This window comes from Enhydra lutris, unplaced genomic scaffold, assembly GCF_002288905.1.
Source record: "Enhydra lutris kenyoni isolate GAN:26980312 unplaced genomic scaffold, ASM228890v2 scaffoldscaffold46, whole genome shotgun sequence".
NCBI lineage: Eukaryota > Metazoa > Chordata > Mammalia > Carnivora > Mustelidae > Enhydra > Enhydra lutris.
The window spans coordinates 14244255-14270474 of record NW_019154130.1 but is presented as its reverse complement, the minus strand read 5'-3'; the positions used below and the strand labels follow the sequence as shown (position 1 = coordinate 14270474).

The following is a 26220-nucleotide window of genomic DNA, read 5'->3' as shown; positions in this document are numbered from 1 at the left end:
TTACTTCCTTGTGAAGTGAACTGCACAAGAAATACCGATGATGAGAAGGCCGATAATGATGGAGGCGATGGCCACCCACTTGGCATTCCTCCCGAGCCGCTTGGATCCTTCGATGTCTCCCTCGTTGTAGCTGTTCAGAGACTGGGAGACACAAAGGAAAATGTGATGACAGACGACCCACAGAGAAAGACATGTGCTTCTCAGACTGATCTGAGCAGGCAACATGGTTGTCACCTCCTCCAGGAAGCCCTCCCTGGATTCCTGGGTTGACTTCCTTCCCCTTCTGGATTTCCCTATTACTTTCATCTTAGTATTTACTATACCACATTTAAAAGGATTGCTTTGGCCTCTCCCATTAGAATATTGCTATGTGGGACCATTTACCTTTTGTTCAGTAAGGTATACCAGTGCCCAGTGCCATATTTGTCATGAAGAGGATGCTTGAACAAATACTTGTATAACGAACAGGTGTGCACATCTCATCCAGCAGAATGGGCTTTGCAAACCCTGGCCCATGGGCCAAATCCAGCCTGCTGTTTTATGAATGAACTTGGTTTGGAACACAGCCCCACTCATCTGTTTACTATTGTCTGTGGCTGCTTTCATGCTGCAAGAGTTGTGTGGCCAGATCAGAGGCCATATGGCCCTCGAGGCCTGAAATAGTTACTACTTGGCCCATTACAGAAAAAGTTCGCTTCTCCTGCCCTAGACCTTCAATCCATGAGGTCTCTGATTGAATTGTCCCCCTCTCTCCCCAAGCCACACTGTCAATGGGTACTTATTCATATGGCTTTCCCAGCTGGTAAAATACTAAACTATTTCTATACTGGCTGGTAAATAGCAGTGACCCCTCCCCAAATCCCAGCCATCCTGGTCCGCCACCTCTGAATCCCTACCGGTCCAGCAACTTAAGGGTTACGACTGGGCCCAGCAGAATGTCCTTCCTCATTGAATATTTTGTTGAATATTTGAATACTTGTTGAATATTTTAAATATCGCCTTTGTTGCTTGTACTTAGAGCAGTGTCTGCTACCTTGTAGAAGTCCAGAAATAAGTATTGGCTGAGGGGGTGAATGAATATAACCATTTCTCTACAGGATGTGAGTTTGTTTGGGGGCAAAGAGGAGGTGCCCAGAGAATGTTTGCTGCTGAGCGGATGGCCAGGACAGCTGAACAATCTTACAATAAGCCCTCTTTCTTTATCATGACTCCCACTGCTAAGGCTCCCCCAGAGGTTCTGGTGCTGCTGAGAGAAGACTGGAAATATGTATTCATGAGTTACGGACAGAGGTTGATCAGTGCGGGTAATTTTAGATTTCAGTGGGAACCTCTCTTCCCGAGCCTGAAATCACAGCATGTCGGTAATAATTTCTCCTCTTCCCAGACTGTGAAGGAGGATTAGGCACATGCAGACAATTACAAGCCAGGGAAACACCCAGTATACAGCTGAGCTTCCCACTTCCAGAACCTTCCATTAATTCTTGGATTCTGGCCACCTTTGCAACAAGCTGGGGGCTTGTGCTCAGGTATCGGGTGTGAATGGGAAGGCAGGGACCTGCAGTGACGTCCAGAACTTCTAGCAGGAAGAATTCCAGAATTCTGAGCCCTGAATCCTGGAGTGCGTGTTCAACCCTGAGTATTTATTAGGAACATCTGGCTAGTGTTGGTTTGTTTTAAATACAGATGTCCTGGAGAGATTCTGATTTAATTGGTATGGGGACCAGATACCAGTTAAAAAAAAAAAGTGGTGAAATATACATGAAATGTACCATTTTTACTATTTTTAAGTGAATAGTTCAGTGGCATTAAGCGGTGTTCGCTTTGTTGTTGTTCAACCATCCCCACCATCTGTCCTCCCAAAGTGAAACTCTGTTCCCATTAAATCCTAACTCCCCATTCTTCCAGCCCCCAACAACTGCTATTCTATTTTCGGTCTTATGGACTGGATCACTCTAGGTACCACGTGTAAGTGGAATCATACAGTATTTGTCCTTTTGTGTCTGGCTTATTTCATTTAGCAATGTCCTCAGGGTTCATCCGTGTTGTGGCATGGGTCAGAATCTCCTTCCTTTTTTTTTTTAAGATTTTATTTATTTATTTGACAGAGAGATCACAAGTAGGCAGACAGGCAGGCAGAGAGAGAGGAACGGAAGCAGGCTCCCTGCCTAGCAGAGAGTTGACCCTGGGGTCATGACCTGAGCCAAAGGCAGAGGCTTTAACCCACTGAGCCACTCAGACGCCCAGAATCTCCTTCCTATTTAAGGCTGACTCATACTCCGCTGTACGTATACTGTCACATTTATCCCTTCATCTGTTGGTGGACACTTGTGTTGCTGCTACAGTATTTTTTTTAAAGCTTCTTAAGATTGAAACCCTTTGGTCCAGATAGATATCTTTAACGCCCTGCAGGGTCAAGGTGCCCACCAATTTAAGATTAATTCCGAGGACGTGTGCAACAGAGCACGGGCTCTAAGCAAAATGAGAGCTGAATTCAAATTCCATGTGTTAGCTGCTATGAGAATGAGAGCAACTGATCAAGCCTTGGTGTCCTCATCTATAAACTGGAGACGGTGGTAAGCACCTTCTTCACAGTGGAGGAGTCAGCGAGTTATGAGTTAAAGCCAGTGAGTCTATGGTGAGCGTTGCCCCGGCCCATAGTAAATGTGCCCCAAATGTTAGCTTTTATTGTGAATTGCCACTGTCTGTCTTGTTCTTCCTCCAACACTGAGAGGTCTTTGGTGTAGACTCCTCTGGGCTATTTACCAGAATCAGAGATGATCAGGCTCTGCCCCTTGTTGGAGCAGCATCTCTGAAGACCCAAGTTTGAGAGCTTTGTTTTAGATCAAAGACGCTGCATAGAATCTTAGAGCCCCCCAAATGCTGAGCTCACAGTCCAACTTATTTCTTAATTTTCATATTTTTCACAGTCCAGTTTAAAATGATATAGATTCAGATGCTCCTCAAGTGACTGTTACCCTACATGCTGCTTTGGAGAACCCAGTTCTGAGAGGTGTTCCGTCCTGGCAATCCACCTGTGTTGTTGTGATCAGTGGAAAAATAACGAGACCCCTCCTTTCCCCAAATGTCGTCAACTCCTGGCTGTTTGGTGAAAAAAACCCAGTTTCATGGTCTCAAGTGGGAAGTGGCAAGTTGGTGCCATACTGAGAGACACATCTCTATCTGTGTCCGTAAGCTCGGGGGAGATGGGGGCTTCTAGAGTCACTTCTTTGCAGGGCTCTGCTGGTGGCCTGGCCGACGGGCATTTGGGTCTAAGCCACGAGTGAGTCTTACTCAACCCACATCGCTTACTGACAGTCTGGCATCTTGTATGCGACCCTTCTCTCTGCAAACCACCCTCTCGCTGAGGCTCCTAAGGGACATGCTGGGTTGTCTAGGAATGAAGCCTCGGTTGGTTTGAAAAACAGATGAGGGGTCCTTTTGGTATCCACTGTGGATTCTGCTCCCCCCAAGTTCTCTTAGGAATCCGTTTCCTCCTCTGGACTCATAGAAAAACGGGCTACCCAGGGGCGAATCTACGGGGGAAATGTAAGGATATGGAGAGAAGAGGGTGGGAGACTTTTGAACTCCCAGATTTCACTCTGAAGGAGTTGGGGAGTCTTAGGGTTTGGTGGAGATCTAATGAAGAAACGAGAGGGAATTAATGTTCCCCTCCTCCATTCGGTGGGCGTCATTCTTTTCCCTTCCCCATTGGAATTGCTAAGGATCTCCTGACAGATGCTACAGACTGAAGTGGTGGAAATGGGTTGTAGAGAAAACGCATAGTTTATAAATCTTTCTCTGAAGAGCCTAGAAAGCAAACTATCCCATCTGCTGTGCAAGAACCAGAGAGAAACGGGATGGCTTAGATCATCTTATTAGTTCTTTTACATATTACAGATGTAATTTGCGAACACATAAAGCATTCGAATGCTACAGAAACATCCAGTAAATAGTAAGCTCTTCTCCCCATCCTGTTTCCCAGAGGTAACCATTATTTGTAGCTTGGTAGATTTGCTTCTAGATTTTTTTTCCCCCCATGAATAACATGAAAGGAAAACTGACACTCTCTTGCTTCTGTTATGGCTAAGCACATCATGTATCTTCATCAAGATAAAGAAACAGCAGTTTGTACCCTGAGATAACCCAAGAATACAGAGTCAGTTTTTTGACTCCACATTGCTCCAATATTAAACCCTTGAATATTTCCCATCAATCTTGGCAAAGACCGCCTCATCTCTGCCTTGTGCAATGTTGGTACCCAAACATGGGTCACTTCCTTTGTGGCTATTGTAATCTCTTGAGAAAGTTACTGTTTTGCTTTGTTAAGTTTTTAAATCATGAACAGACTGCTGTAAATCTTGGTAGCCTTGGCAATTTTGCATTTGTTTCCTTGAAATACTTTGTGTTGTGCTAGCTGGTCTTTTCGAAGTTGGACTTCCTTGCATTTCGTTCTAAAGTGAAATTTTTTCTAAATGTTTTGGTCTCTGAGTCTTTCTTTGACAAAATTAATAATGATAACAGGTAACTTTTACTGACTATTTATATGTTACAGGCACTGTGGTAAATATTTTTCAAGGATTATCTCAGTAGTCTTCGTAACAAGTGTGTGAGGTAGATGCTTTTTTTGTTTCCGTATTACTGGTGGGAAAATTGAGGTACAGAGAAATTAAAGTGATTTGCACAGAGTCACATAGCTAGTTTGGTAAAGTGCGTATATATGTATATGAATGTTTATTGGTTAAATGTAGTTCTTTTTTTTTTTTAAGATTTTTATTTATTTATTTGACAGACAGAGATCACAAGTAGGCAGAGAGGCAGGCAGAGAGAGGGAGAAGCAGGCTCCCCACCGAGCAGAGAGCCCAACGCAGGGCTCGATCCCAGGATCCCGGGATCATGACCTGAGCCTAAGGCAGAGGCTTTAACCCACTGAGCCACCCAGGTGCCCCAATGTAGTTCTTTTTTTAAAAGACTTTATTTATTTATTTGATGGATAGAGATCACAAGTAGGCAGAGAGGCAGACAGAGAGAGAGGGGAAAGCAGGCTCCCCGCTGAGCAGAGAGCCCAATGCAGGGCTCGATCCCAGGACCCTGAGATCATGACCTGAGCTTAAGGCAGAGGCTTAAACCCACTGAGCCACTCAGGCGCCCCAAGTGTAGTTCTTCTTGATATACTTATTTCCTTTGTTCAGTTTTCTATTAGTTTGTCTTTTTCTCATTGATTTGTGGGAACTTTTTATATATTGTAGACCAGTGTTGTATAATAGTAATATGGGAGGCATGTATGTGATTTTAAATTTTCTAGTTGCCCCATTAAAAAATAAAAATAAATAATGAAATTAACTTTAATATTTTACATAAATTTTATGTGCACATACACACTCAGAGTTTTTTGTTTTCTCTTTATCCCAAAGATATGAATAGCATTATACTATATATGTTTTGCAACTTGTGTTTTTCCTCTATTACAGGTGGTGCACCTTTTCAAGCTAGTGCTTCTAGATCTATCTCTTTCTCATCCCCCCACGCCCCCGCTTAGGCATGATTTAAAATAACAAGTTATATTGATAGAGTTCCTAATTCTTGCATCCTTGGGGGAAAATCTTCAATTGTCATTGTGCTTGTTGTTACTGTTTTTAGGTAACTTTTTGTTTTCAAATACCTTCAGACTTACAGTTTGTGAGCATAGTTGTCTCCTTTTTAATGGCTCTGTAGTAGTCACGTACAGGGCTGCTCCTCACCATTACCCGTGTCACTCATTTAAAGTTTGTTACAATTACACAGTGGGCTTCAGTAGGCATCCTTATCTAATTGTCCTGCCAAAAAGCTAGACAGATTTATACGGCCACTAATAGTATTTAAGTGCCCTTCCCCCCACATCCTTGCCAAAACTGTGTGTTACCAATGTATTTTTTTTTTTTTTTGCCATTTTGACAGGTGACAAAGAACCTCAAAATGACATTTCTTTGATTCAGTGGTGAGATTGAGCTATCTTCATGTGCTTGAGACCTCTACTCGAACGTTCACCTTCTTAGAGAGACTTTCTAAGAACAGCTAATTTAAAACTCTCTCTGGTGACTAATATAGTGCCTGAAACATAGGAAATCAATAAATACTTGTTATATGGATGGATGTTTATTGGTCAACTGTGTTTCTTCTTGATGAATTTTGTATTTACCTTTTGTCCGGTTTACTATCAGTTTGTCTTTTTCTTATTGATTTGTGAGAACTTCTTATATATTATAGATCACCCCTGTGCAACAGAAATAGAATAGGAGCCACATATGTAATTTAAAATTTTCCAGTCACCACATTAAAAAAGTAAAAATAGATAGGGGAAATTAATAACATGTATTTGATTTAACCTAGCATGTCTAAAATAATGTCATTAAGACTTGTGGGACTACCCACATTTCAAATACTCCATAGTCACCTATGGCTAGTGGCAACTGTACTGAATAGCACAGCAGATAATGTACCTTAATCTATTACATATATTGCAAAATTTTCTCCTGGTTTCTCCCAGTTCATTTTCTTTCCAAATTATAGCTTCTATTTTGATATAGATTGAGGCTCATGAGAAGTTGCAAACTAGAGATAATACCAGGAGTTCTCACAAACACTTCCTCAAGCTTCCCCTAATGATGCCTTATGTCTCCATAGTACTTTGTCAAAGCTAGGAAACCAACATTGGTATGACACTATTAACTCAGGCATAGACTTCACTCAGATTTCACCAGTTTTTACATGCACTCTTTTTTTTGGGGGGGGGTATGTATATAGTCTCATAAAATTTTGTGTCATCTAGATTGGAGTGTCCACATACAGAAATTCTCTCATGTTACATCCTTCCCCTGTGTCTGTGTTCATTGTCTTCTAACTCATAGATGTGGTGCTTGGATGGTGCCTGGAGTTTTCTTCTGAGCTGTAGACCTCCTAATTTTCCAGCCCAACTGCCCTTATTTTAAGATACTGGACAGCAAGTTGCCATTTCTGCTCACCACGCAAAGTATGTTAAAAAGAGGGACCTTTAGATTCCGTCCAGTTTTTCTCTTCTTCTGTGAGGCACATGAACCTTCTTCAGGATGTGGAACAAATGAGGCCTCTTCACACATTTTGCAAGGCACCCGAGTCCCCAGCAGTGCCTTTTCTCTTTTCTCCAAGCATGGGTTTATGGTGACAAAAGGTAATGATCATTACAGAACCTAAGGAGAGCATCTAGGTCTTGGTGAGCTGCCCCGAGCCAGCGGAAGTCACACTTTGACAGAAACGTGGGTGAATTCCTTTCTCCTGCAGTGGATACTAATGATGTCATGGTCACTTCATCAAGTTGTTTCAAGCATATTTATACATCCCCTCCCTGGAGGGACACATGACACTCAAATACTCACAGAAAGAATGTTGGTCAGGAACTGGAAATGAGGGGGACTGTTTCTATGCCCAATCTCAAAAACAAAAACAAAAACCCAACAACTAAGCAACAATAACAACAACAACAAAAACCAAAAATATCCCTAAAAAATAAAAAACCAAAACCAAAAACTGCAGCAGGGAGCAGGAAGTCTGTGTCACAAGCCACGACTCCTGGCTGCCTATTGGAGGGTTCAGGCAACTCCTAGCATCCACATTTCCAAGAAGGAGAGACTCCATGTGACTCCATAAATTTTGTTAACTGAAGTTGAACATGAGGGGATCCAACATTCTAGAAATTTGTGACACTTTACATTAAATGATAAAGCTTCACCACTGTCCTGAGCTGGAAAAACATGGGAAGTACTTTGTCCTTTCCCTCTGCTCTTAGAGCAGAGCTCTTGCCATGTCCCACATGGTACCAGATGAATCCGCATCACTATTGAGTGTCTGCCAGGTGCGGGCCTGAGATGCAGCTCTTCCAAGTTGTACTTTTTTTTTTTTATTATTCCCTTGGATTGGTGGTTCTCAGCCCCAGCTGACCTTAGAATTACCTGGAAGGACTTTACAAATTCCTGTGCTCAAGCCCACTCCAAGACCAATTGAATCAATACTTTTTTGGAAGCTTCCCAGATTATATCAAGAAGAGTTGGGAGCCATTGTCCTAGATGGACATCCATCCATCCATCCAAAAATTATTTGTCGACCACCAACTATGTGCCAGACAGTGCTCTCCATCACCCTCATGGAGCTTACATTCTGGTGAAGACCAAAAATAAGTAAATGTGTTAATAAACAAGATGATGACAGAACATTATTAAGGCAAGAATAATGGGGTGCAGGGAGGGAGCTCTCACTGAGATGCTGGTAGGCAGACTGACACGTGAAGACTTGAGAAGGGGTCAGGCCTGCAAAGAGTTGGCGGGGAAGGGGAAGGCTGGCAGAGAAGACAGCATGTGCAAAGTTCTAGGGGTAGGAAATAACTTTTTTACTGAAGGTATTTAAGAAAACCCAGAAGGAAATGCAGGAGTGAAGGAGGGAAGAGAGAGAGAGAGATGAGAAGAGGCTAAGGGTAAACCAGGGGCTATGTTAGTTACAATAATAATTATGGCAAAATAATAGTTAATATTCACGAGGTACCTACTTTGTGCCAGGTCCTGGACTAACCATTTATGCCATCATATAACTGAATCTTCACCATGATCCTCATGGGGGTTAAAAATTGTATCCACCGAGAAAACTGAGACCCAGAGACAGGGAAGCAGATAATGTGTCTGTTTTCAAAGGCAGCTTTCTAAGGGGACTACAAACATCACCAAATGATAGTAAGTTAATCGACAAAGCTCTTATGATAACTACATCTTTATGTCCATAAAAGCCCAAGAGCTAGATTTAATACACTGTTGATAACCCAGCTTCACATAGCTGACTTGATTCCAATTTAATAAAAACTTGGCCACTTAGGTGAAAAATAGGGCAAATATGCCTCTAATCTGTGCTCCTGATCTCCCTGTCAAAAATGTGTTCGTTTTCATTGTTCTTGTCTACCACCAAACGTGCTCGGTAATCCCACATTTACCCTCAAACAAAATTAGCCACCAAACACAAAATAATAACAATGGAAGACATAGTCAGTCGTTGTTTTTATATTCTGGTTACCTAGTCATAATGCATTAAATGAGTTAATACATGTAAAATGCTTCAAGCAGCGCTTGGTAAATAGCACCAGTAAGCATTAGCTATTACATCGATATTATTATTATTATACCATATGCTGATTGACGAAGATGAAAACAAATGAGCTATTAAATACACTTTGGTGTGCTCCACATCCCCTGTGCCCAATTGCTCTTCCTTATGATTATGTCTACTGTTAAGAAAAAAAAAAGACCTGGGGGGCGCCTGGGTGGCTCAATGGGTTAAGCCTCTGCCTTCAGCTCAGGTCATGATCCCAGGGTCCTGGGATCGAGCCCCGCGTTGGGTTCTCTGCTAAGTGGGGAGTCTGCTTCCCCCGCCACCGCCTTGCCTGCCTCCCTGCCTACTTGTGATCTCTGTCTGTCAAATAAATAAATAATATCTTAAAAAAAAAAAAAGAAAAAAAGACCTGGGTAAAAACCAAGAGTCCTCCTCCCCTTTAATAGGGCATAGAAGGCACATTTCTGTTACCTGGGACAGGTAAGCAGTGAAGCCTTAGCAGCCAGTGACACCACAGTGGGAAGTAGTTCTTCTGGAAAGTTCTTGTTGTCTGATAATGCCATAAGAGAAGAGAACATAAATCACTTGTGTGGGGGGATGGGATGGGATCCCCTAGTGACCTTGGCTGGGAGCCCCTAGCAACCTTGGTTAGAAACCTGTCCTTGGCTCCCCATTGCCCTGGGAGAGAGACGCATGTTCTTAATCATGGCCTTCCAAGTCCTGCAGGATCTGACCTCTGCCTGCCTTTCCAGCCCCATTTGGAGCCTTCATCCTTGCTCCACCTCCCTCTTTCCAAACTGCCCCCCCCCTCCATCTTTGTCCTGGTCATTTCCTTTGCTGGAAGCCCACTTCCCTTGATGTCTCATGTGGCCAGGATCTGCTCATTCTTCTGGCCTCAGCTTTCATGTCTCCTTCCTCAAGGCAGTCTTCTCAGGTCATCCCATCTTCAGTAGGTTCCCTGACCTATGTGCTGACTCAGTCTGCGTCTGTTTCCTTCATGGCCTCCTCTCGGTGCGACTCGGTCATTTTACTCTGTTGCTGATGGTCTCATTGAGTGTTTGACTCCGTCACCTGACTTGAGCTCCATGAGGGTGGGCGCCATGTCTCTTTTTACTCATCACCCTTTTTCCAGTGCCTGGTGGAGGGTCTGACACTTAGTATGCCTTTACTTCCCTTATATGAGGTTGAATCGACAGAAAAGCAAACCAGTAACACAAACAGTGCGAGCAGACGTTGAAATGAAGCCATTGGCCAACTTAACATTCTGACCAAGGTGACCAACCAGTCATTTTAGGAACCGACAGAACAGAGGGTAAACTGTGTCATCTAACTTCTGTGTCAGAGTTCTGAAGGGTGGGCTTCTGCCTTAGACAGGCATGGGTTTGCTGTGTGAATGACAAGAATAAGGAATTTTTGGCTTGAGGTCAAGCACTCATGAAGGAAATTCAGCTGCTTTCACTTCATAAGCCAGAGTCACTGACAATTTTTCACTTAAATGGAGCCCCCTCCCCCCAGTACTTGTCCATGGGTATGTGAATTGTGCTATGCCTCATTTTATTGCAGACAACAGATATTTGGATCTTTAATACCGTAGTAGCTGACCTCAAGGGAAAATAAGGTTTTGTAGGGATGGCTGGGAGTCTCAGTTTTCCTCATTTGTAAAATGGGGATAATAATGTCTACAGCACAGGCTGATTGTGAGGCTTAATTGAGATAATGCCTGTGAAGGGCCCAGCCTTACCTCATTTAATCTTGAAAATAATGCAGTGGGGCACCTGGGTGGCTCAGTGGGTTAAGCCCCTGCCTTTGGGTCATGTCATGGTCTCAGGGTCCTGGGATCAAGGCCCACATTGGACTTTCCACTCAGCAGGGAGCCTGCTTCCCCTTCTATCACTGCCTGCCTCTCTGCCTGCTTGTGCTCTCTCTCTGTCAAATAAATAAATAAAATCTTTAAAAAAAAAAGAAAAAAGGAAATAATGCGAATAGATCTGCACTAACATTCCCATTGTATAGGTGGGAAAACCAAGGCTCAGAGAAGTTAGGTGAAAGGGCAGAGCTGGATTTCAAACTGGAGTTGAGTGCAGAGCCCAAACCACTAGTATCTGCGTTTGACTCTGTTGCCAATTCTTGTTGGCGGAAAGAGAGAGGCTACAAGCAAAAAAAAAAAAAAAAAAAAAAAAAAAGTTCTCATTGGAAACTCTGAAACACATAGACAACCCCCCCGCCCCCCCCTCCCCCGCAATAAGGGTCACAAAGCAAGTGAAATAAACAAGGGCCAGAGAGCCTATTACAGAGGAGACAATATGCTGCTTACATATGAGATAAGGGACTTCTATCCAGAATATATAAAGAACTCTTACAACTCAACAACAAAAAAACAAAGAACTCAATTAAAAATGGCAAAGGATCTGAACAGACATTTCTTCAAACAAGATGTACAGGTGGCCAATAAGGACATGAAAAGATGCTCAATATCATTTGTCATTAAGGAGCTGCAAACCGAAACCAAAAGATACCCACTAGGATGGCTAGAATACAGAAGACAGACAAGGGGCACGGGTGGGGGGTGGGCTCAGTTGGTTAAGTGTCCGACTCTTGATTTCGGCTCAGGTCAGCATCTCAGGGTCTTGGGATGAGCCCCGTGTCAGGCTCTGCCCTCAGTGGGGAGTCTACGTGTCCCTCTCCCTCTGCCCCCTCCCCTACCTGTGTGTACACTCCCTTTCTCTAAAACAAATAAAATTTTAAAAAACTTAAAAAAAAAAAAAGAAAAGTTTTATTGAAGAGGTAGAGACATTGGAGCCCTCCAGCACAAAGCCGTTAAAACAGCATAGCTGCTTTGGAAACAGCTTGGCAGTTTCTAAAAAAGTTAACGTAGAGTTACGGCATGACTCAGCAGTTCCACTCCTAAGTACATACCCAAGAGAAGTGAAAACATACAAACAAAAGAACTTGTCCATGAACGTTCACAGAGCATTCCTGATACAGCCAAAAAATGGAATCAACCCAGTGTCCATCCACAAGTGAATGGAGAAACAAAATAGGGTGTTTTCATACAATGGAATATTACTTCGCTTTTAATAAGAGGCTGAACCTGGAAAACATTATGTTGAGTGAAAGAAGCCAGACATAAAAGATCATAGAATGTATGATTCCGTTTATACGCAACATCTACAATAGGTCAGTCCATAGGTATAGAAAGTCAATTAGTGGTTGCCAGGGCTTAGGGGGAAGAGGCATGGCAAATGAAAGCTAATGGGTATGGAATTTCTTTCTGGGGGTGATGAAAATTTATTGGAATTAAATCCTGGTAATGATTGCACAACCTTGTGAGTATACTAAAAAATCACTTGAATTGTACACTTTTTTTTTTTAAGAAGGAAGACCTGGTGACAGAGCTTTTGCACCTTAAGGATTCCAGGGGACCAATGATGGAGGCCAGAGAAGTTGGCGGTGTCAGGCAAGAGATAATGTGAGGGCTCAGAAGCAGCTCGGGAGGTATATTTGATGGTTACCCCAGTGTCGCCTGGAAGCAGCTGCCAGGCCCTGCTGGTGTTAACAGTTGACGCATTACGGTTTTGTGTGAACACGTGAGAAACCCCTCTCAGAAATACAGAAAGGAATTTTGCGGGGGGGTGGGGGAGACGTAGCAGGGAGGGGCAAGAAGAAATGAAGCCTGGGCTGTTGTTTGGTAATGTGTTTGCACTCACAGGTCATGAACGTCTAGGGAAACTGGGACCCAGGCAAAAATGGGTATTGCTTCCTCAGTGACCAAATTAGTTCTGAGTGATTGTTCTAATTTGGAATGAAGGTTGAAGTAAAAGTAAACCAATAATTTGGTCCCACATATGGGAGCAATTTGGCTTGAGGCCGAGGCACAGTAATGATCTGTGAAGAGGTCTTGTGTGACCTCCCACCCCCAACCTGAGTAACAGAAGCCCTAGCTTTCCATTTTGTGGCCTATTCTGGGATTCCTTCCTGGGGGAGTTAGGTCCATTTTAAGTGGATGACCTAGATATCCTCACGTATGTCCCTGGATTATACCACGCTTACTCTGCCCCAGGGCCTTTGCACTGCCTGGCTCTGCCTGGCTTTTCCCATGGTTGGCTTGATTTCATCCTTCAGCCAACCATCCTTTTCTTTCTTTTTTTTTTTTTTTAAGATTATTTCTTTCTTTATTTATTTGACAGACAGAGATCACAAGCAGGCAGAGACGTAGGCAGAGAGAAGGAGGGGAAGCAGGCTCCCTGCTGAACAGAGAGCCCCATGCGGGGCTTGATCTCAGGACCCTGGGATCATGACCATAGCTGAAGGCAGAGGCTTTAACCCACTGAGCCACCCAGGCACCCCCCAACCATCCATTTCTAAAGCAGAATCTCTTCTCCACCACCTGCCACCACTGGTCGTATTTCCCTGTTTATTCTCCTCACAGTGAGAATAAACTCTTCACAGTTTTTTCTCTTACCAGTTGCTGAAATGATCTTGTTTATGTGCTAACCTGTGTATGGTCTGTCTTCTCCCACTAAGACAAGTTCCTAGAGAACCAAGACCTTGACTGTCTCATTCAACAAGCAAGGGAAGGCTGTGGTTGTCCTGTGCCCAGTTTGGGGCAGAGTGGTTCCTTTTGGCTGTGGATCTGAAGCCACATTCTGCAAACAGATCATCTGTTTTTTTCCTGTGTCTTATTTCTTAACTGGTTCAGAAATCTTGAGGGGAAGTGGGGTTAATTCACTGACCCAGAATGTAGGCCTCTTCTAGTCAGAGGATGAGTTAGCCCACAGATGCCCCAAATGTCAGCTGTATTAAGGGCCACCATAATGTCTGGCACATAGTATTCAAACATGAATTTGAGAGAACTGCCCCCCACTTCCTACCCTTGAAAAATGGCCAGAGTTTTCCCACGTGCTGTGGCATCTCCTCCAAGGGCGACCAGGCATATTTGAGTGATGTTTCTTTGGGTTGGCTTAAAGCTCTCTTCTCCCATCTGAATTCCTTTTCCTAGATTTTTCTCTTTGAAACTCAGAGGTACATGCTTCCCAGCCAGCTTCCTACCATGGCGGCCAGGACCAAGGATGCTGTAATTGGAAGAAAAGCCTCGTGACCTGGGCTTTCTCTGTCTTTGGCCATACTCGCCCTGCCTCTTCTGTTTTCCTTCTCATTGAAAATGGATTTTGGACTTTGTCACAATCAAGCACAAATGTGGAAGGGACTTTCTGGGGGTTCATGGGATGTTGAAGTGAACGAATACATTCTCGCCAGAGTCCACTTCTTTTTGTTGGTAGATACCTAAGAGAGAGAGTGGCTCAAGGGGAGATACTGTGAGCCACGTGACTTCTAAAAGCACGAAGAACTTTACCTCAGGAGCATCAGGTACCCTCTCTGTGGTTGAGGGACAGAACAAAAAAGTGGGCTTCGCTATGAAAAACAGTATGGTATTTAAAATTTTTGTTTGCTATGGTTGGATCTATTAAATTGCCCATACTGAAATCCTAATTTTAGAACATGTTCCCTTTTCTATAAGACACGTCTTCTTTTGGGGTACCTGTGTGGCTCAGTCAGTTAAGCGTCTGCCTTTGGCTCAGGTCATGATCTCAGGGTCCTGAGATCGAGTCCCGTATTGGGCTCCCTGCTCAGTGGGGAGTCTGCTTCTCCCTCTGCCTCTGCCCCTCCCCTGGCTTGTTCTTGCGCTCAGGTGCTCTCTCTATCTATCTCAAATAAATAAATAAATAAATCTTGAAAAAAAGACACCTCTTCTCTCAAAACCATCCTCCTCTTCACCGTCCCTATATCTCTAGTACGTATTTGGGCAGTGGGAAGTGAGGTTATCTCTCTGTCTGTCTATGTGTGTGTATCTCTCTGTGCCTCTCTGTTTCTGTCTGTCTCTCTACTCTCTCACACACCCATAGACTCACATACCTATACAGACTTAACATCAATGCCTGAGCACAGCCTCAGATACTTTTGTTCAGCTGTAAGAACTCTTTATGTAGATCAGCATTGTCTTAGATCCCTAACTCCTCCATAACAAGGCTCCCATCAAAACAGCTTAATAGGGTGCCTGCGTGGCTCAGTGGGTTAAAGCCTCTGCCTTCAGCTCAGGTCATCATCCCGGAGTCCTGGGATCGAACCCCATATCGGGCTCTCTGCTCAACTGGGAGCCTCCTTCCCCTCTCTCCCTCTCCCTGCCTCTCTGCCTACTTGTGATCTCTGTCAAATAAATAAAAAAATCTTTAAAAAAAAAAAAAAACCAGCTTGATAGACCTGGGCCCTTTAGTAACAACGTCTGAGTTTTCAGCTGACTTTGGGATTTCTCGTTTCAATTTTGCTTGCTCCTAAGTTTCTGTGCCTAAAGGTAGTGCTGGGAGTTCAGAGATGGAGCTTGCAGACCACGAGGCACAATTCCTTGCCATCAATCCTTCATTCATTCATGCCTGTCTTTCTCCTTCTTGTGTTTCTGGGCTGTGCCTCTCCATAAATATCTTCAAGGACAAGTGGGAATTGTCCTTTTGCCTATCATTGAAACCAAAACGCTAGAGAGGACTTCTGCCAGACTTAATTGAGAGCATTATATGATGCTTCCTCTATTGGTGGGGCAGATCTATTAAAAGGGAAAGCTTTCAGAACATCAAAGCTGTATTCCTATCAAAGGGTGAGGCATAGCCACCTGATCATAATCCTTAAGAGACTAGACTCTAAACTCCGTGGGGGTAAGGACTGTCGTGTCTGATTTTATCTACTAGGGTCACCTTTCTTTCTTTTCTTTTTAAAAAAAATTCCCAGTATAATTAACATAAAGTGTTATATTAGTTTCAGGTGTATAATACAGTGATTCAACATTTCTATACATTACTCCATGTCACCTTTCCAAGCTTTGCTTCCTCATGGATAAATGGGGCAGACGGCTCTCTTGCATACCTCCCTGGGAGTTTGCAAGGAAAGAGTGAAACTGTGTCCATATTAAAATGTTTCGAGAAGTAAGGACGTGTGGACAATATGATGATGATGGTGATGATATTGACAACGGCAATGGCACACTACCAAAATTATCCAGAACAAAGAACAAAAGAAGTTATCAGAAGAGGGTGTTAAATACAGAAAGTCTCTTTCGGTGCAAGGGAATAGGACATATAAAGAGTAAAGGAAAGGGAAAGGTGACTTTCTGAATTTCACCTACAGAAAAGGAGAATGAGGGAGGAAGAGCATGAGTTCGGCTAGGGAGACCCATTAAAAATACTTGTGTTGTTCACCCTTATTTGGGGCGTCTGGGTGGCTCAGTGCCTTTGGCTCAGGTCATGATCCGAGGGTCCTGGGATCGAGCCCCGCATGCATCGGGCTCTCTGCTCAGCGGGGAGCCTGCTTCCTCCTCTCTCTCTGCCTGCCTCTCTGCCTACTTGTGATCTCTGTCAAATAAATAAATAAAAAATCTTAAAAAAAATTCATACATTATAAGTGAGAAATAATTTGCTTTCTAATTAATGACGAACTGCACCTCATCCATGGCCCCATTTTGCCAGCTCATTTAATAGCTGCTGTTGTTATCTGGGCAGTGTTTGATGACTTTGGGAGACAGATTCTGGCCGGACTTCTTTTTTCCTTCTCTTTTCCTTCCTTCCTTCCTTCCTTACCCCCTTCCTTCCTTCCTTCCTTCCTTCCTTCCTTTCTTTTTTTCTTTATAAAGATTTTTTAAAAAAATTTATTTGACACAGAGAGAGAGATCACAAGTAGGTAGAGAGGCAGGCAGAGAGAGAGGGGGAGGCAGGCTCCCTGCTGAGCAGAGAGCCCAATGCGGGGCTCGATCCCAGGACCCTGAGATCATGACCTGAGCTGAAGGCAGAGGGTTAACCCACTGAGCCACCCAGGTGCCCCATCCTTTTCCTTTAAAAAAAAAAAACTGTCATGGAATTTTTTAAATGTGAAAAAAAATCAGCAAAATAGTATAATGACTCCTCGTGTTCCCATAGCCCAGTTTCACTATCTATTAGCAGCCAATCTTGTTTTATCTATATTTCCCACATTAGCTTATGACACAGCCATTGTATCATTTTATTAGTAAATTAAAATGGTATTTAAAATGTATTTTAAGGGGCACCTGGGTGGCTCAGCCAGTTAAGGGTCTGACCCTCGATTTCGGTTATTATCTCAGGGTCATGAGATCGAGCCCTGTGTTGGGCTCTGTCTCTGCTGAGGCGCTAAGCTTGGAGCCTGCTTAAGATTCTCTCTCCCTCTGCCCCTGCCCCTCTCCCCATGCTTGTGCGCACATACAGGCTCCCTCGCTCTCTAAAAAAGTAAAAGCCAGGTGGTGGGTATTATGGAGGGCATGTATTGCATGGAGCACTGGTGTGGTGCATAAACAATGAATTCTGTAATGCTAAAAGAAATTTAAAAAAATTTTAAAAAGAGTAAAAAATAAATAAAAGAAAATATATTTTCTTTCAGGCAAACTGATAACTATAGAGAACACAGTGATGGTTACTGGAAGGGAGGTGGGTGGGGGAATGGGGGAAATGGGTGCTGGGGAATAAGGGAGGCACTTGTAACGAGCACCAGGTGTTGTATGGAAGTGTTGAATCACTAGAGTCTACACCGTGTATGTTAACTAACTGGGATTTACATAGGAACTTGAAAGGGGGGAAAAAGGTATTTTTTTTTAATAGGAACACAAAGAGTAGTATCTTGAAATAGATTTAGTCTCTACCTGGGACTAGAAGGACTCCGATGGCAGTTTAAATTCTAGATTCCCAAGTAACAAATGTCAGTGGCCACCCTCTGCCATGTAGTAGTCAAGAAAGCAGCAGCGGCTTGGATGATACGCACATCTAGAAAATCGGCGTGTGTCTCTAACAGAAATTTCCAACAGTGGCATACTTCAGGTAATGTCTTTATCATCTGGAATCATTTTAATACTCATCAGAGCTTCATGTACAGAATTTCATAACAGATAAATCACAAGGGGGGGGCGCCTGGGTGGCTCAGTGGGTTAAAGCCTCTGCCTTTGGCTCAGGTCATGATCCTGGGGTCCTGGGATCGAGCCCCGCATTGGGCTCTCTGCTCAGCAGGGAGCCTGCTTCCCTTCCTCTCTCTCTCTGCCTGCCTCTCTGCCTACTTGTGATCTCTGTCTGTCAAATAAATAAACAAAATCTTAAAAAAAAAAGATAAATCACAAGGGTCCATACTATTAATACCCCATTTCTGCACTGACGGTTCTGTGGGAAGAGCTGGAGAGGGTGAAGAGAAGTCACATTGAGAGATCCAGTGAGCCATGACATGTAGAGTTCCAACGTGTGAGCAGAGTGAAATCTCTTGGGTTAGCTGCCTGGGCGGAGAGCTGTGATTTCCAAGTTCTGTCTCAGTCACAAAAAGCCCGACAAGAACAACAACAACAACACACCCCCAAAACTCCCCTTTAAACTTAATTGAAGTCCACTTGAAATATAGTTTTGATGGATGAGCAGACCCCAGTGGAGCCTGGGTCGGATGGAAACACGAGTCGGTTTGGTTTGTCTTTCATCCTGTGGACATTTACTTTGTTTTTGACCACAAACCTTGTTTTCTAGAGCAGGGGTGGTCAGGCACAGGGTAGGGCTGTAGTTTACTGTGCCAGCCCATGACCAGATAATGGATTTTGACAGTGGCTTTCAGACCACAGATCCATTATCCACTGTATCCTCTGCACGTTTATGAGACCCACTGCCTTGTTTTCAAGAGGACTTCTCTTACCCTCTTTTCTGTGTTGACCTTTTTTGCTGGATCCTGTGTCCTTCTCTTCCTTGATTTACTGCTTTGTTTTGGGGGAGCACATCCTCCCGTAACTTTCTGAGGAAAGGTATATGGCAGGTAGTTTTTTGTTGCTGTTGTTGTTTGGATTTTTTTTTTAATCTTGATTATCTGAAAATGTCTTTATTCTTTTCTCTCCCAAGACTGATTGCTCAGATGGGTCTAAATGGAGGTTGGAAACAATTTTCCGTTTGGATTTTGAAGTCATTGTTCCACTGTTTAACTTTCAGCATTACTGGGGCACTTGGGTGGCTCAGTCGTAAGCGTCTGCCTTCGGCTCAGATCATAATCCCAGGGTCCTGGGATCGAGCCCCGCATCAGGCTCCCTGTTCGGCGGGAAGCCTGCTTCTCCCTTTCCCACTCTGCCTGCTTGTGTTTCCTCTCTTGTTGTCCCTCTCTCTGTCAAATAAATAAAATCTTAAAAAAAAAAAAAACTTTCATTGTTACTTATGAGAATTCCAAAGCCATTATGAATGCATCCATGGCATGTTTTTTTCTTATAAGTTTGTGGGATTCAAGAGAAATTTTACCCTTAAATATCTGATATTTCATCATGATATGCTTTGGTACACATATAATTTCATTCATTTTATTGGGTATCAAGGGATTCTTGCAATCTAGAAACTCAAGTATTCTGTTCCAGACATTTTTCTGGATAGATAGATAGACATCTATCTAGACATAGATAGAGCTATTTATTTAATAATTTCCTCCCTTCAGTTTTGTCTGTTTGGATTTTCTTGAACTTTCTTTTTTCTTTTTAAAAAGACTTTTATTTATTCACTTGAGACAGACAGATACACAGAAAGGGAAAGCATGGGCAGGGGGAGAGGAAGAGGGAGAAGCAAACTCCCTGCTGAGGTGGGAGCCTGATGTGGGTCTCAATCCCAGGACCCTGAGATCAAGACCTGGGCCGAAGGCAGACACTTTACCACCTGAGTCATCCAGGTGCCCCTTTTATGAACTTTCTGATTAGATGTTGGATTTCTGGGAACAATTCTTAAATTTTCTTGATTATTTCTATCTTTCCTTCCTCATTTTTTGAGTTGTGGTAAGATATATATGACATAAAATTTACTATATTAACTGTTTTATTAGGGGCACAGTTCGTGACATTAAGTACACTCACACTGTTGTGCAACCATAACCACCATCTGTCTCCAGAACTTTCCATCTCCCCATGTCGAGACATTGTACCCATTAAACAATAACTCCACATTCCCCTCTGTCTCTAGCCACTAACAATCACTGTCTCCTTTCTGTCTCTATCAATGTAACTACTCCAGGTGCCTCACGTAAGTGGAATAATATATTTGTCCCTTTGTGGCTGGCGTCTTTCACTTAGCATAATGTCTTCAAGGGTTAAATTGTAGCATGTGTCAAACTTTCCTTTCTTTGAAAGGTGAATAATATTCCATTGTATGTGTACGCCATATTTTATTTATTCATTCTTCTGTTGACAGACATTTGTGTTGCTTCCACATTTTCCATCTTTTTTGATTTTTGTATTACTTCCTTGAGCTTCCCTCAATGTTGACTTCTAATATGTCTGCTGTTTTTTTTTTTAAATCAACCCTCATTTTTTAATTCCCAAGATCTCTGTTTTGCTTCTCTGATTTATTTTTTTCCCAGTCTGTTCTTTTTTTGTGGACACCATCATCATCATGTTCATCAGCTACCCTTAACTTTTCTTCTGCTTTTGGCACTATTTATCTCCTTACACTTAATTTCTTCTGTAAACCACAGGTCTCTTAATGCAGAAGAATTTCTCAAACATCTGATAATCTCCCACTGCTTGTTCCTATTTGAAAGTAAGACACTGAAAACCTTTTTGGAAGTTCTGTGGATGAGGATGGGGCTTGTCAGCAGACGGGCAACTTGTATGATCTGGTGGGGCTTTCATCATTTCTCTGGAGAATTTCTACATGTTTGTGTCTGTATGTGTTTTTCTTTTGGTATGATCACCTTGTTGGAGAGAAATTCTCCAGTCTCCTGCCTGGATGCCAGGGTCAGGGTACAAAGTGGGGACAGGGGCTAGAGCCTTTCTTGTTCAATGATACCTTTACTTTACCCTCAGCTGTACCTCGTATCTGGTGCCATTCTGTTCAATCTTACCAGAGAGCAAATCTCCTTCTTCTGTCAGGTGCTTACCGCAGGGGCTGGCTGATGATCTCTGGTAGTAATAACTTCTTAAACAGACTTTCAAAGACTCCTCCACTCTTCAACCCTACTCTTTATTCCTAGCTTCAAAGGTGATATCATCAACTGGTATCTCCAATTTCTGAGCCTTTCTAGAGTTTTCAAGGTAAATGGACTTTATTCTTGTTGGATCCTCCTTCTGCAGGATTTAAATTTCAGTATTATCTACTCTATAAGGTCAAGTCAATGCTCAACTAACCATTTTCCATGTTCCAAGATGTTGTCACCTCTCTCCTCTCTTCACCTGTTCTCCTAATATGTCCTGGGATGTTTGTACTCTTTCAGATTCACTTACTGTCATTTTAAGTGGTTGCAGAAGGGAGTGGAGAAAAATAGGCCTGTTCCATATTCCTTGTTTATTTGTACACATCCCAGTTTAGCATTAATATTTACTTTTAGGCTACAACAATTATTTATTCCTGTGACATATTTTCTTGTCACTGCTTTTGATCTTACGGAATTTTCTGTTCTCAATAAAAAGAGGAAAACTGCCACTGGAAAAGGCAATGGCTTGTATCCCTGAAATATATACATCATTGTGATCTCCATCATCACCATCATCATACTTCGTGAGTTCTAGCAACGTCCTAGACAATGGGATGAAAACATTTATCATTCAGTCTCCAAGGCTGTACTTCAGTAGGTACTATCATGACCCCCGTTTTGCAGGGTTGATAAACCAAGCCTCAGAAAGATTGAGTCAGTGGCATGAAATCACAAACAGCAGATGGCAGAAAAGGATTTGAACCCCAGTGCTTGGTATCTAGGCAGGTTCTATAAGTGCGATGGAAAAGTTGTTCTGATGAAAGAAGGCTTATAGATTATCCAGTCCAAAGTCATTGGCTATTTCGTATCCACACTTAGGATGATCAGATTGGTTCAGCTGTGCAGATGATTGTATCATGACCTCCTTAAGAATGGAGGCTCAGCGTGGACTCAACTTCAGTCTCTTGAGTCAGGTAGCAAATTCCATGTACACAACCAACAGAACTCAATCTAAAATTGCCAATACTCCTGCAATTTGCTTAGAACTTTTCTCCTTCTTCATCTAAGAGTGCAGAAACCTTGTTGATCTTATTTACCCCTTGATAGAGCTAAGAGAGTATGTCAATGTCTGGGATAGAGTCTGGCATATAGTAGGTGCTCAGTAAATATTTGTTGAATGAACCAACATTCTTTCTTTGAATCAAATGCCATATGGAAATTATGGAGTTCCTTTCAGATGGAATAAACAGAGATAACCAGGGAGCATGGGGAATGTGGCTTGAAAGCCAGGCTGAGCTCTACTTTCTAAGCCATGTGCCCTGGTGCAGGGCTGCATCTGCATGGAGAAGGGATGTCATTTTCGAATTCCCTGAACATGTGATATGGGCTAGAAGTGGCCCAGCCTGGGGAGAAGTTCTTGAGATACCCATCCCTGAAACTGAGTAGAGTTTAAGTACACTTTTAATAGAGAGGCAAAGATTTCCGTGTCTCTGCCACTGGCAATGCTCAACCCACCAGAGTTCCAATACAGCAAGCCATGTTGTACCGATTCTCATCTGTAGGGCACTGACTGGCCCCCCAACCTGCAGGACTTCCCTACCTCCACACAGGGTGGAGGAAGACCATAGATGCCCACAGTTGGAAGAACATTCTTCTCCGATGTATATTTCTCAAAGGTAGTTTTCTTATTCCCCAGCATCCACTCCAACTTGGTAATTTATAGAAGTCTTTTCTGGCTTGGTTTAATAAATAAAGATCTCATTGTTTTGAGATTGCTGGTTCTTTTTACAGTTCTGGGAACTAGTTCTTTTGAGCCTTATCAGTATTTCCCATACAGTCATGTTTATATCACTCTGCATTCCTTTGCAGTGTTTCTTGCTTGGGGTGTCATTGATGTCTGGGGGAGGTCCGTTCTCCACTGGGGGACAGACTCCAGCATTGCAAGACATTAGTACTCTTTGTCCTTTTCAACAAATGCCAGTAGGGCCCCAAGGCACTGTGACACCAAAGATGCTCCCCAACATTTTTAAATGCCTCCATGGGGAATGGCACCACACTGAGTAATGGTGTGCCTGACCACCACAAATTATAGGTAAGTCAGACTTGAAAAAAGACCCCACAAGACACCATAGGCAAGCCGCACAGCTGTCAGGGTTGGTCAACCCCCTTCCTCCTACACACCCTTCCTCTTCCTCTCTATTCTTAGGATTTTGGAGTCTTTATCATGAAACGTGTCAAGCCCAGATCTGTGTAGTGTCAGTGGGAAAACACCTTAGAGAGTGTGCGATGGGGAAGGTGTGGGAAGCTCTTCAGAATTTGGGTTTCACTCAGTTGATGATCTTTCTGTTTTCATATGTGACATATGTTGTTCCCAGGCTCTAAATCTATCCATCTGTGCAAAGATTATTGCACATACCTAGCACGATGCTGGGAGCTGGACATGCTTTATCCTGTTCCATCTTTCTGACAGTTTTGCACAACTAAAAATGCTTTTCACACTCCCATTTTCTAGATGAAGAAACCAAGTCTTTAAGAAGGTGTGAAACTTGGCCTCTAGTCAACTTTCCAAGTCCAGTGTCTGTGTTCTGGCGTGAGAGTGGTGTCTTGCTATAAAACTGTTGGAAAAGTCTTGAGGGAGGAAATGGGGAAGAGGGTGGTCAGAAAAAAGAGGTTTCCATTCAAAGCATGTACCAGTCTTGTCCCACCAGACACACCAAGTGGCATCATTAGTATCCAACCTGTCACCACCAGCTGGAGCGTTAGCTCATCTCAGATCAGTGAAGGAAAAAGCCTTTGCAGGCAGTTTTGTAATTGGCCATGGGAAAGGGGCAAACTGGCTGCTGATTCATTAATAAATCAGGATAGAGGTGGCTACCAGTTCCAGCCAGAGTGTCTGCTGCCGCCTGGAGAATATAGCTGCAGCGTCCTCTCCAGCTTTGCTGCAGAAAACCCAAGACCGGATATCTCTTGGTGAGGAAGGAAGAGAGGAAACTGGCTGGCTGGTCCTCAGGAACCTGATACCAAGGTTTTCCTGGCTCCAGTCTGTGGAACAGGGCAGCAGGAGTGAAGCAGACGTCATGATTCATTCACTCACACTTGCATTCATTTCGTGTATTTATGGAGTATCCACCACCTGCCAGATTCTCTCCTAGGTGCCGAAGATACAGCAACAAAAAATACCCGCAAATACTCCTACCCTCATAGGGCTTATACTCTAAGGAGGGCACATAGACAGTAAGTATATTAAGAAATAAAACAATCTGTCTCATGAAGAGGAGTGCTCTAGGGGGGAAACAGCAAGGGCAGGGGAGTAGAGCTTGTAGGGATTTTGATTGGAAACCAGGATCAGGGAAGGCCCAGGGAAGTGACATTTGAGTAAAGATCTAATAATAACATCATCCTGAACACCGCATCAAGCGTTTTACAATCATTAATACAACCACCTCAAGAAACCGTGGCTATGATTCTTCCCATTTTACAGACAAAAAGACTGAAGAGAGATGCGGTGATTTCCGGAGATCATACAGCTAGTCCGCGGTCGGAACCGGGGTTTGAACCCAGGCAGTCGGAACGGAAGCGGCGGCATGCTTGAATGTTGATGCGGACAAACGGGGTTTGGGGACGGGAGGGTTGCGCGTACAAATGAGGTCTTTGCACCAACGAGGCAAATAGGGTGCCACCCGTGGGCAAGTGTGGGGGGACCTGAATGGGGGAAGGGGGCAGTGACTCTCGATCTTCCCTGAGCCGAATCGGACTCTCTCGGTCTGTAACTGGGGAGGGAGATCGCGGCAAGGGTTGTCCCGGGACAGCGCCGGTCGGAACCTTACCCCGCCGCCACCCCCGGGCCAGCTGCTCCAGTCAATAAGGCGAGGGCCTCGCGGGTGCATGCCGCCCTCCTGGTGGGGTTCGTCCGGGAGTTCCTACCGGGGCTGAAGGAGGCTGCGGAGCCGAGCTCTGGGAGGGCGGACTGAACACCAGCAGCCACTACTCGGCAGAGGCGCGCGTTCGGGAGGCGAACGCGCTAAGGGCGCGCCCAGTCGCCAGTGCATTAGCGGGAGCGCCCCGGGCGCGGGACTGAGCGGTGTAGGGGAGCCTGGGAGCCCTTGGGGGACGCTAAGAGAGGCAGAGATAGGGTCCGCGCGCAGCAAACGAGGGAAGAACTACAACGTGCTGGGGCAGAAAGAGTAAAAGAGAGGCCCGGGCGCACGTTGCAGGTGAGAGGGGCAAAACGGGCGCTGGAGAAAAGCCTGGAGAGCAAGCGGGCGCGCTGGAAAGAAAGGGCCGAAGGGTTACTGGAGATGCCAAGGAGGGGAGCTGGCGTAAAGAGAAGGAAGAAGGAGCTGTTGCCCGGGAGAACGGGGTTGCCTAAGACGGCATGGGACCAGGATCAAGGAGAGAGCGTCGGAAATCGCTTGGGGATCCCCAGAAAGTGGCCGGGGCGGCGCCCTGGGCTCAGCAGAGCAAAGACTGTATGCTAAAAGGGTGCCTCGCGCTGGAGAGGGGGATCCCCCCACGCGGCACTCTGAGGGGGCCATGGAACCCGTGCACTCAGAGAAAGGGGCGGGCTTTTGCCTGCAAGGGTGGCGCACTTTGAGCTTCTAGAAAAGCAGGTTGAGAAGAACCGGACCAGTGCCTGCGAATGTCCGAGGAGGCAGGCAGGGAAAGAAGCCGCAGAGTCCACGGCGAACTCCCCGGGTTGGGCAGAGTGCACGATGGGTGCTGGAAGGAGGTGGAAAGCCGGCCTGGGAGAGGCTGGGTCGGGGCTCTGGGCACCACAGGCAGCGCAGAGGAGGCGCTGGTGGTTGAGGGCAGAGTGCTAAGCCTGAGACAAGTGAGGAGGAGGCGCAAAGGACCGAAAACCCGGGGTGCGGCGGGCGGCGCGTAAGGGAGCAGTGGAGAGCGCGCTGGGTCCCCGGCACTCTGGCAACGCCTCCCAGGTCTTCCCTCCCTGGCTGCTCCAGGTCCTCATTCACTCACCATGATGGAGAAGACGAAAGCCACGATGTTGATGGGGTACGCGGGGCAAAAACACGAGACGATGGCGAGCCACAAGTAGTTCTTGGGCATGGGCACGTCCTCCTCGGTCTTGTCATCCTCGGTGTTGGCCTCTGGACTGCTGTCCAGAGCCCTCTTGAAGTCCGCGCTGGGGTGGTACTGAGACAT

At 44.5% G+C, this 26220-nt stretch overlaps 1 protein-coding gene across 1 annotated transcript; it reads right to left on the bottom strand.

Annotated features, from left to right (window-relative positions):
* LOC111156339 (transmembrane protein 233) lies at positions 1-26220 on the bottom strand. Its single transcript, XM_022517106.1, has 2 exons — positions 26035-26220; positions 1-141 (listed from the first exon to the last, which is right to left on the bottom strand). Exons 1-2 carry the CDS (start codon positions 26218-26220, stop codon positions 1-3), a joined length of 327 nt encoding a protein of 108 aa, XP_022372814.1.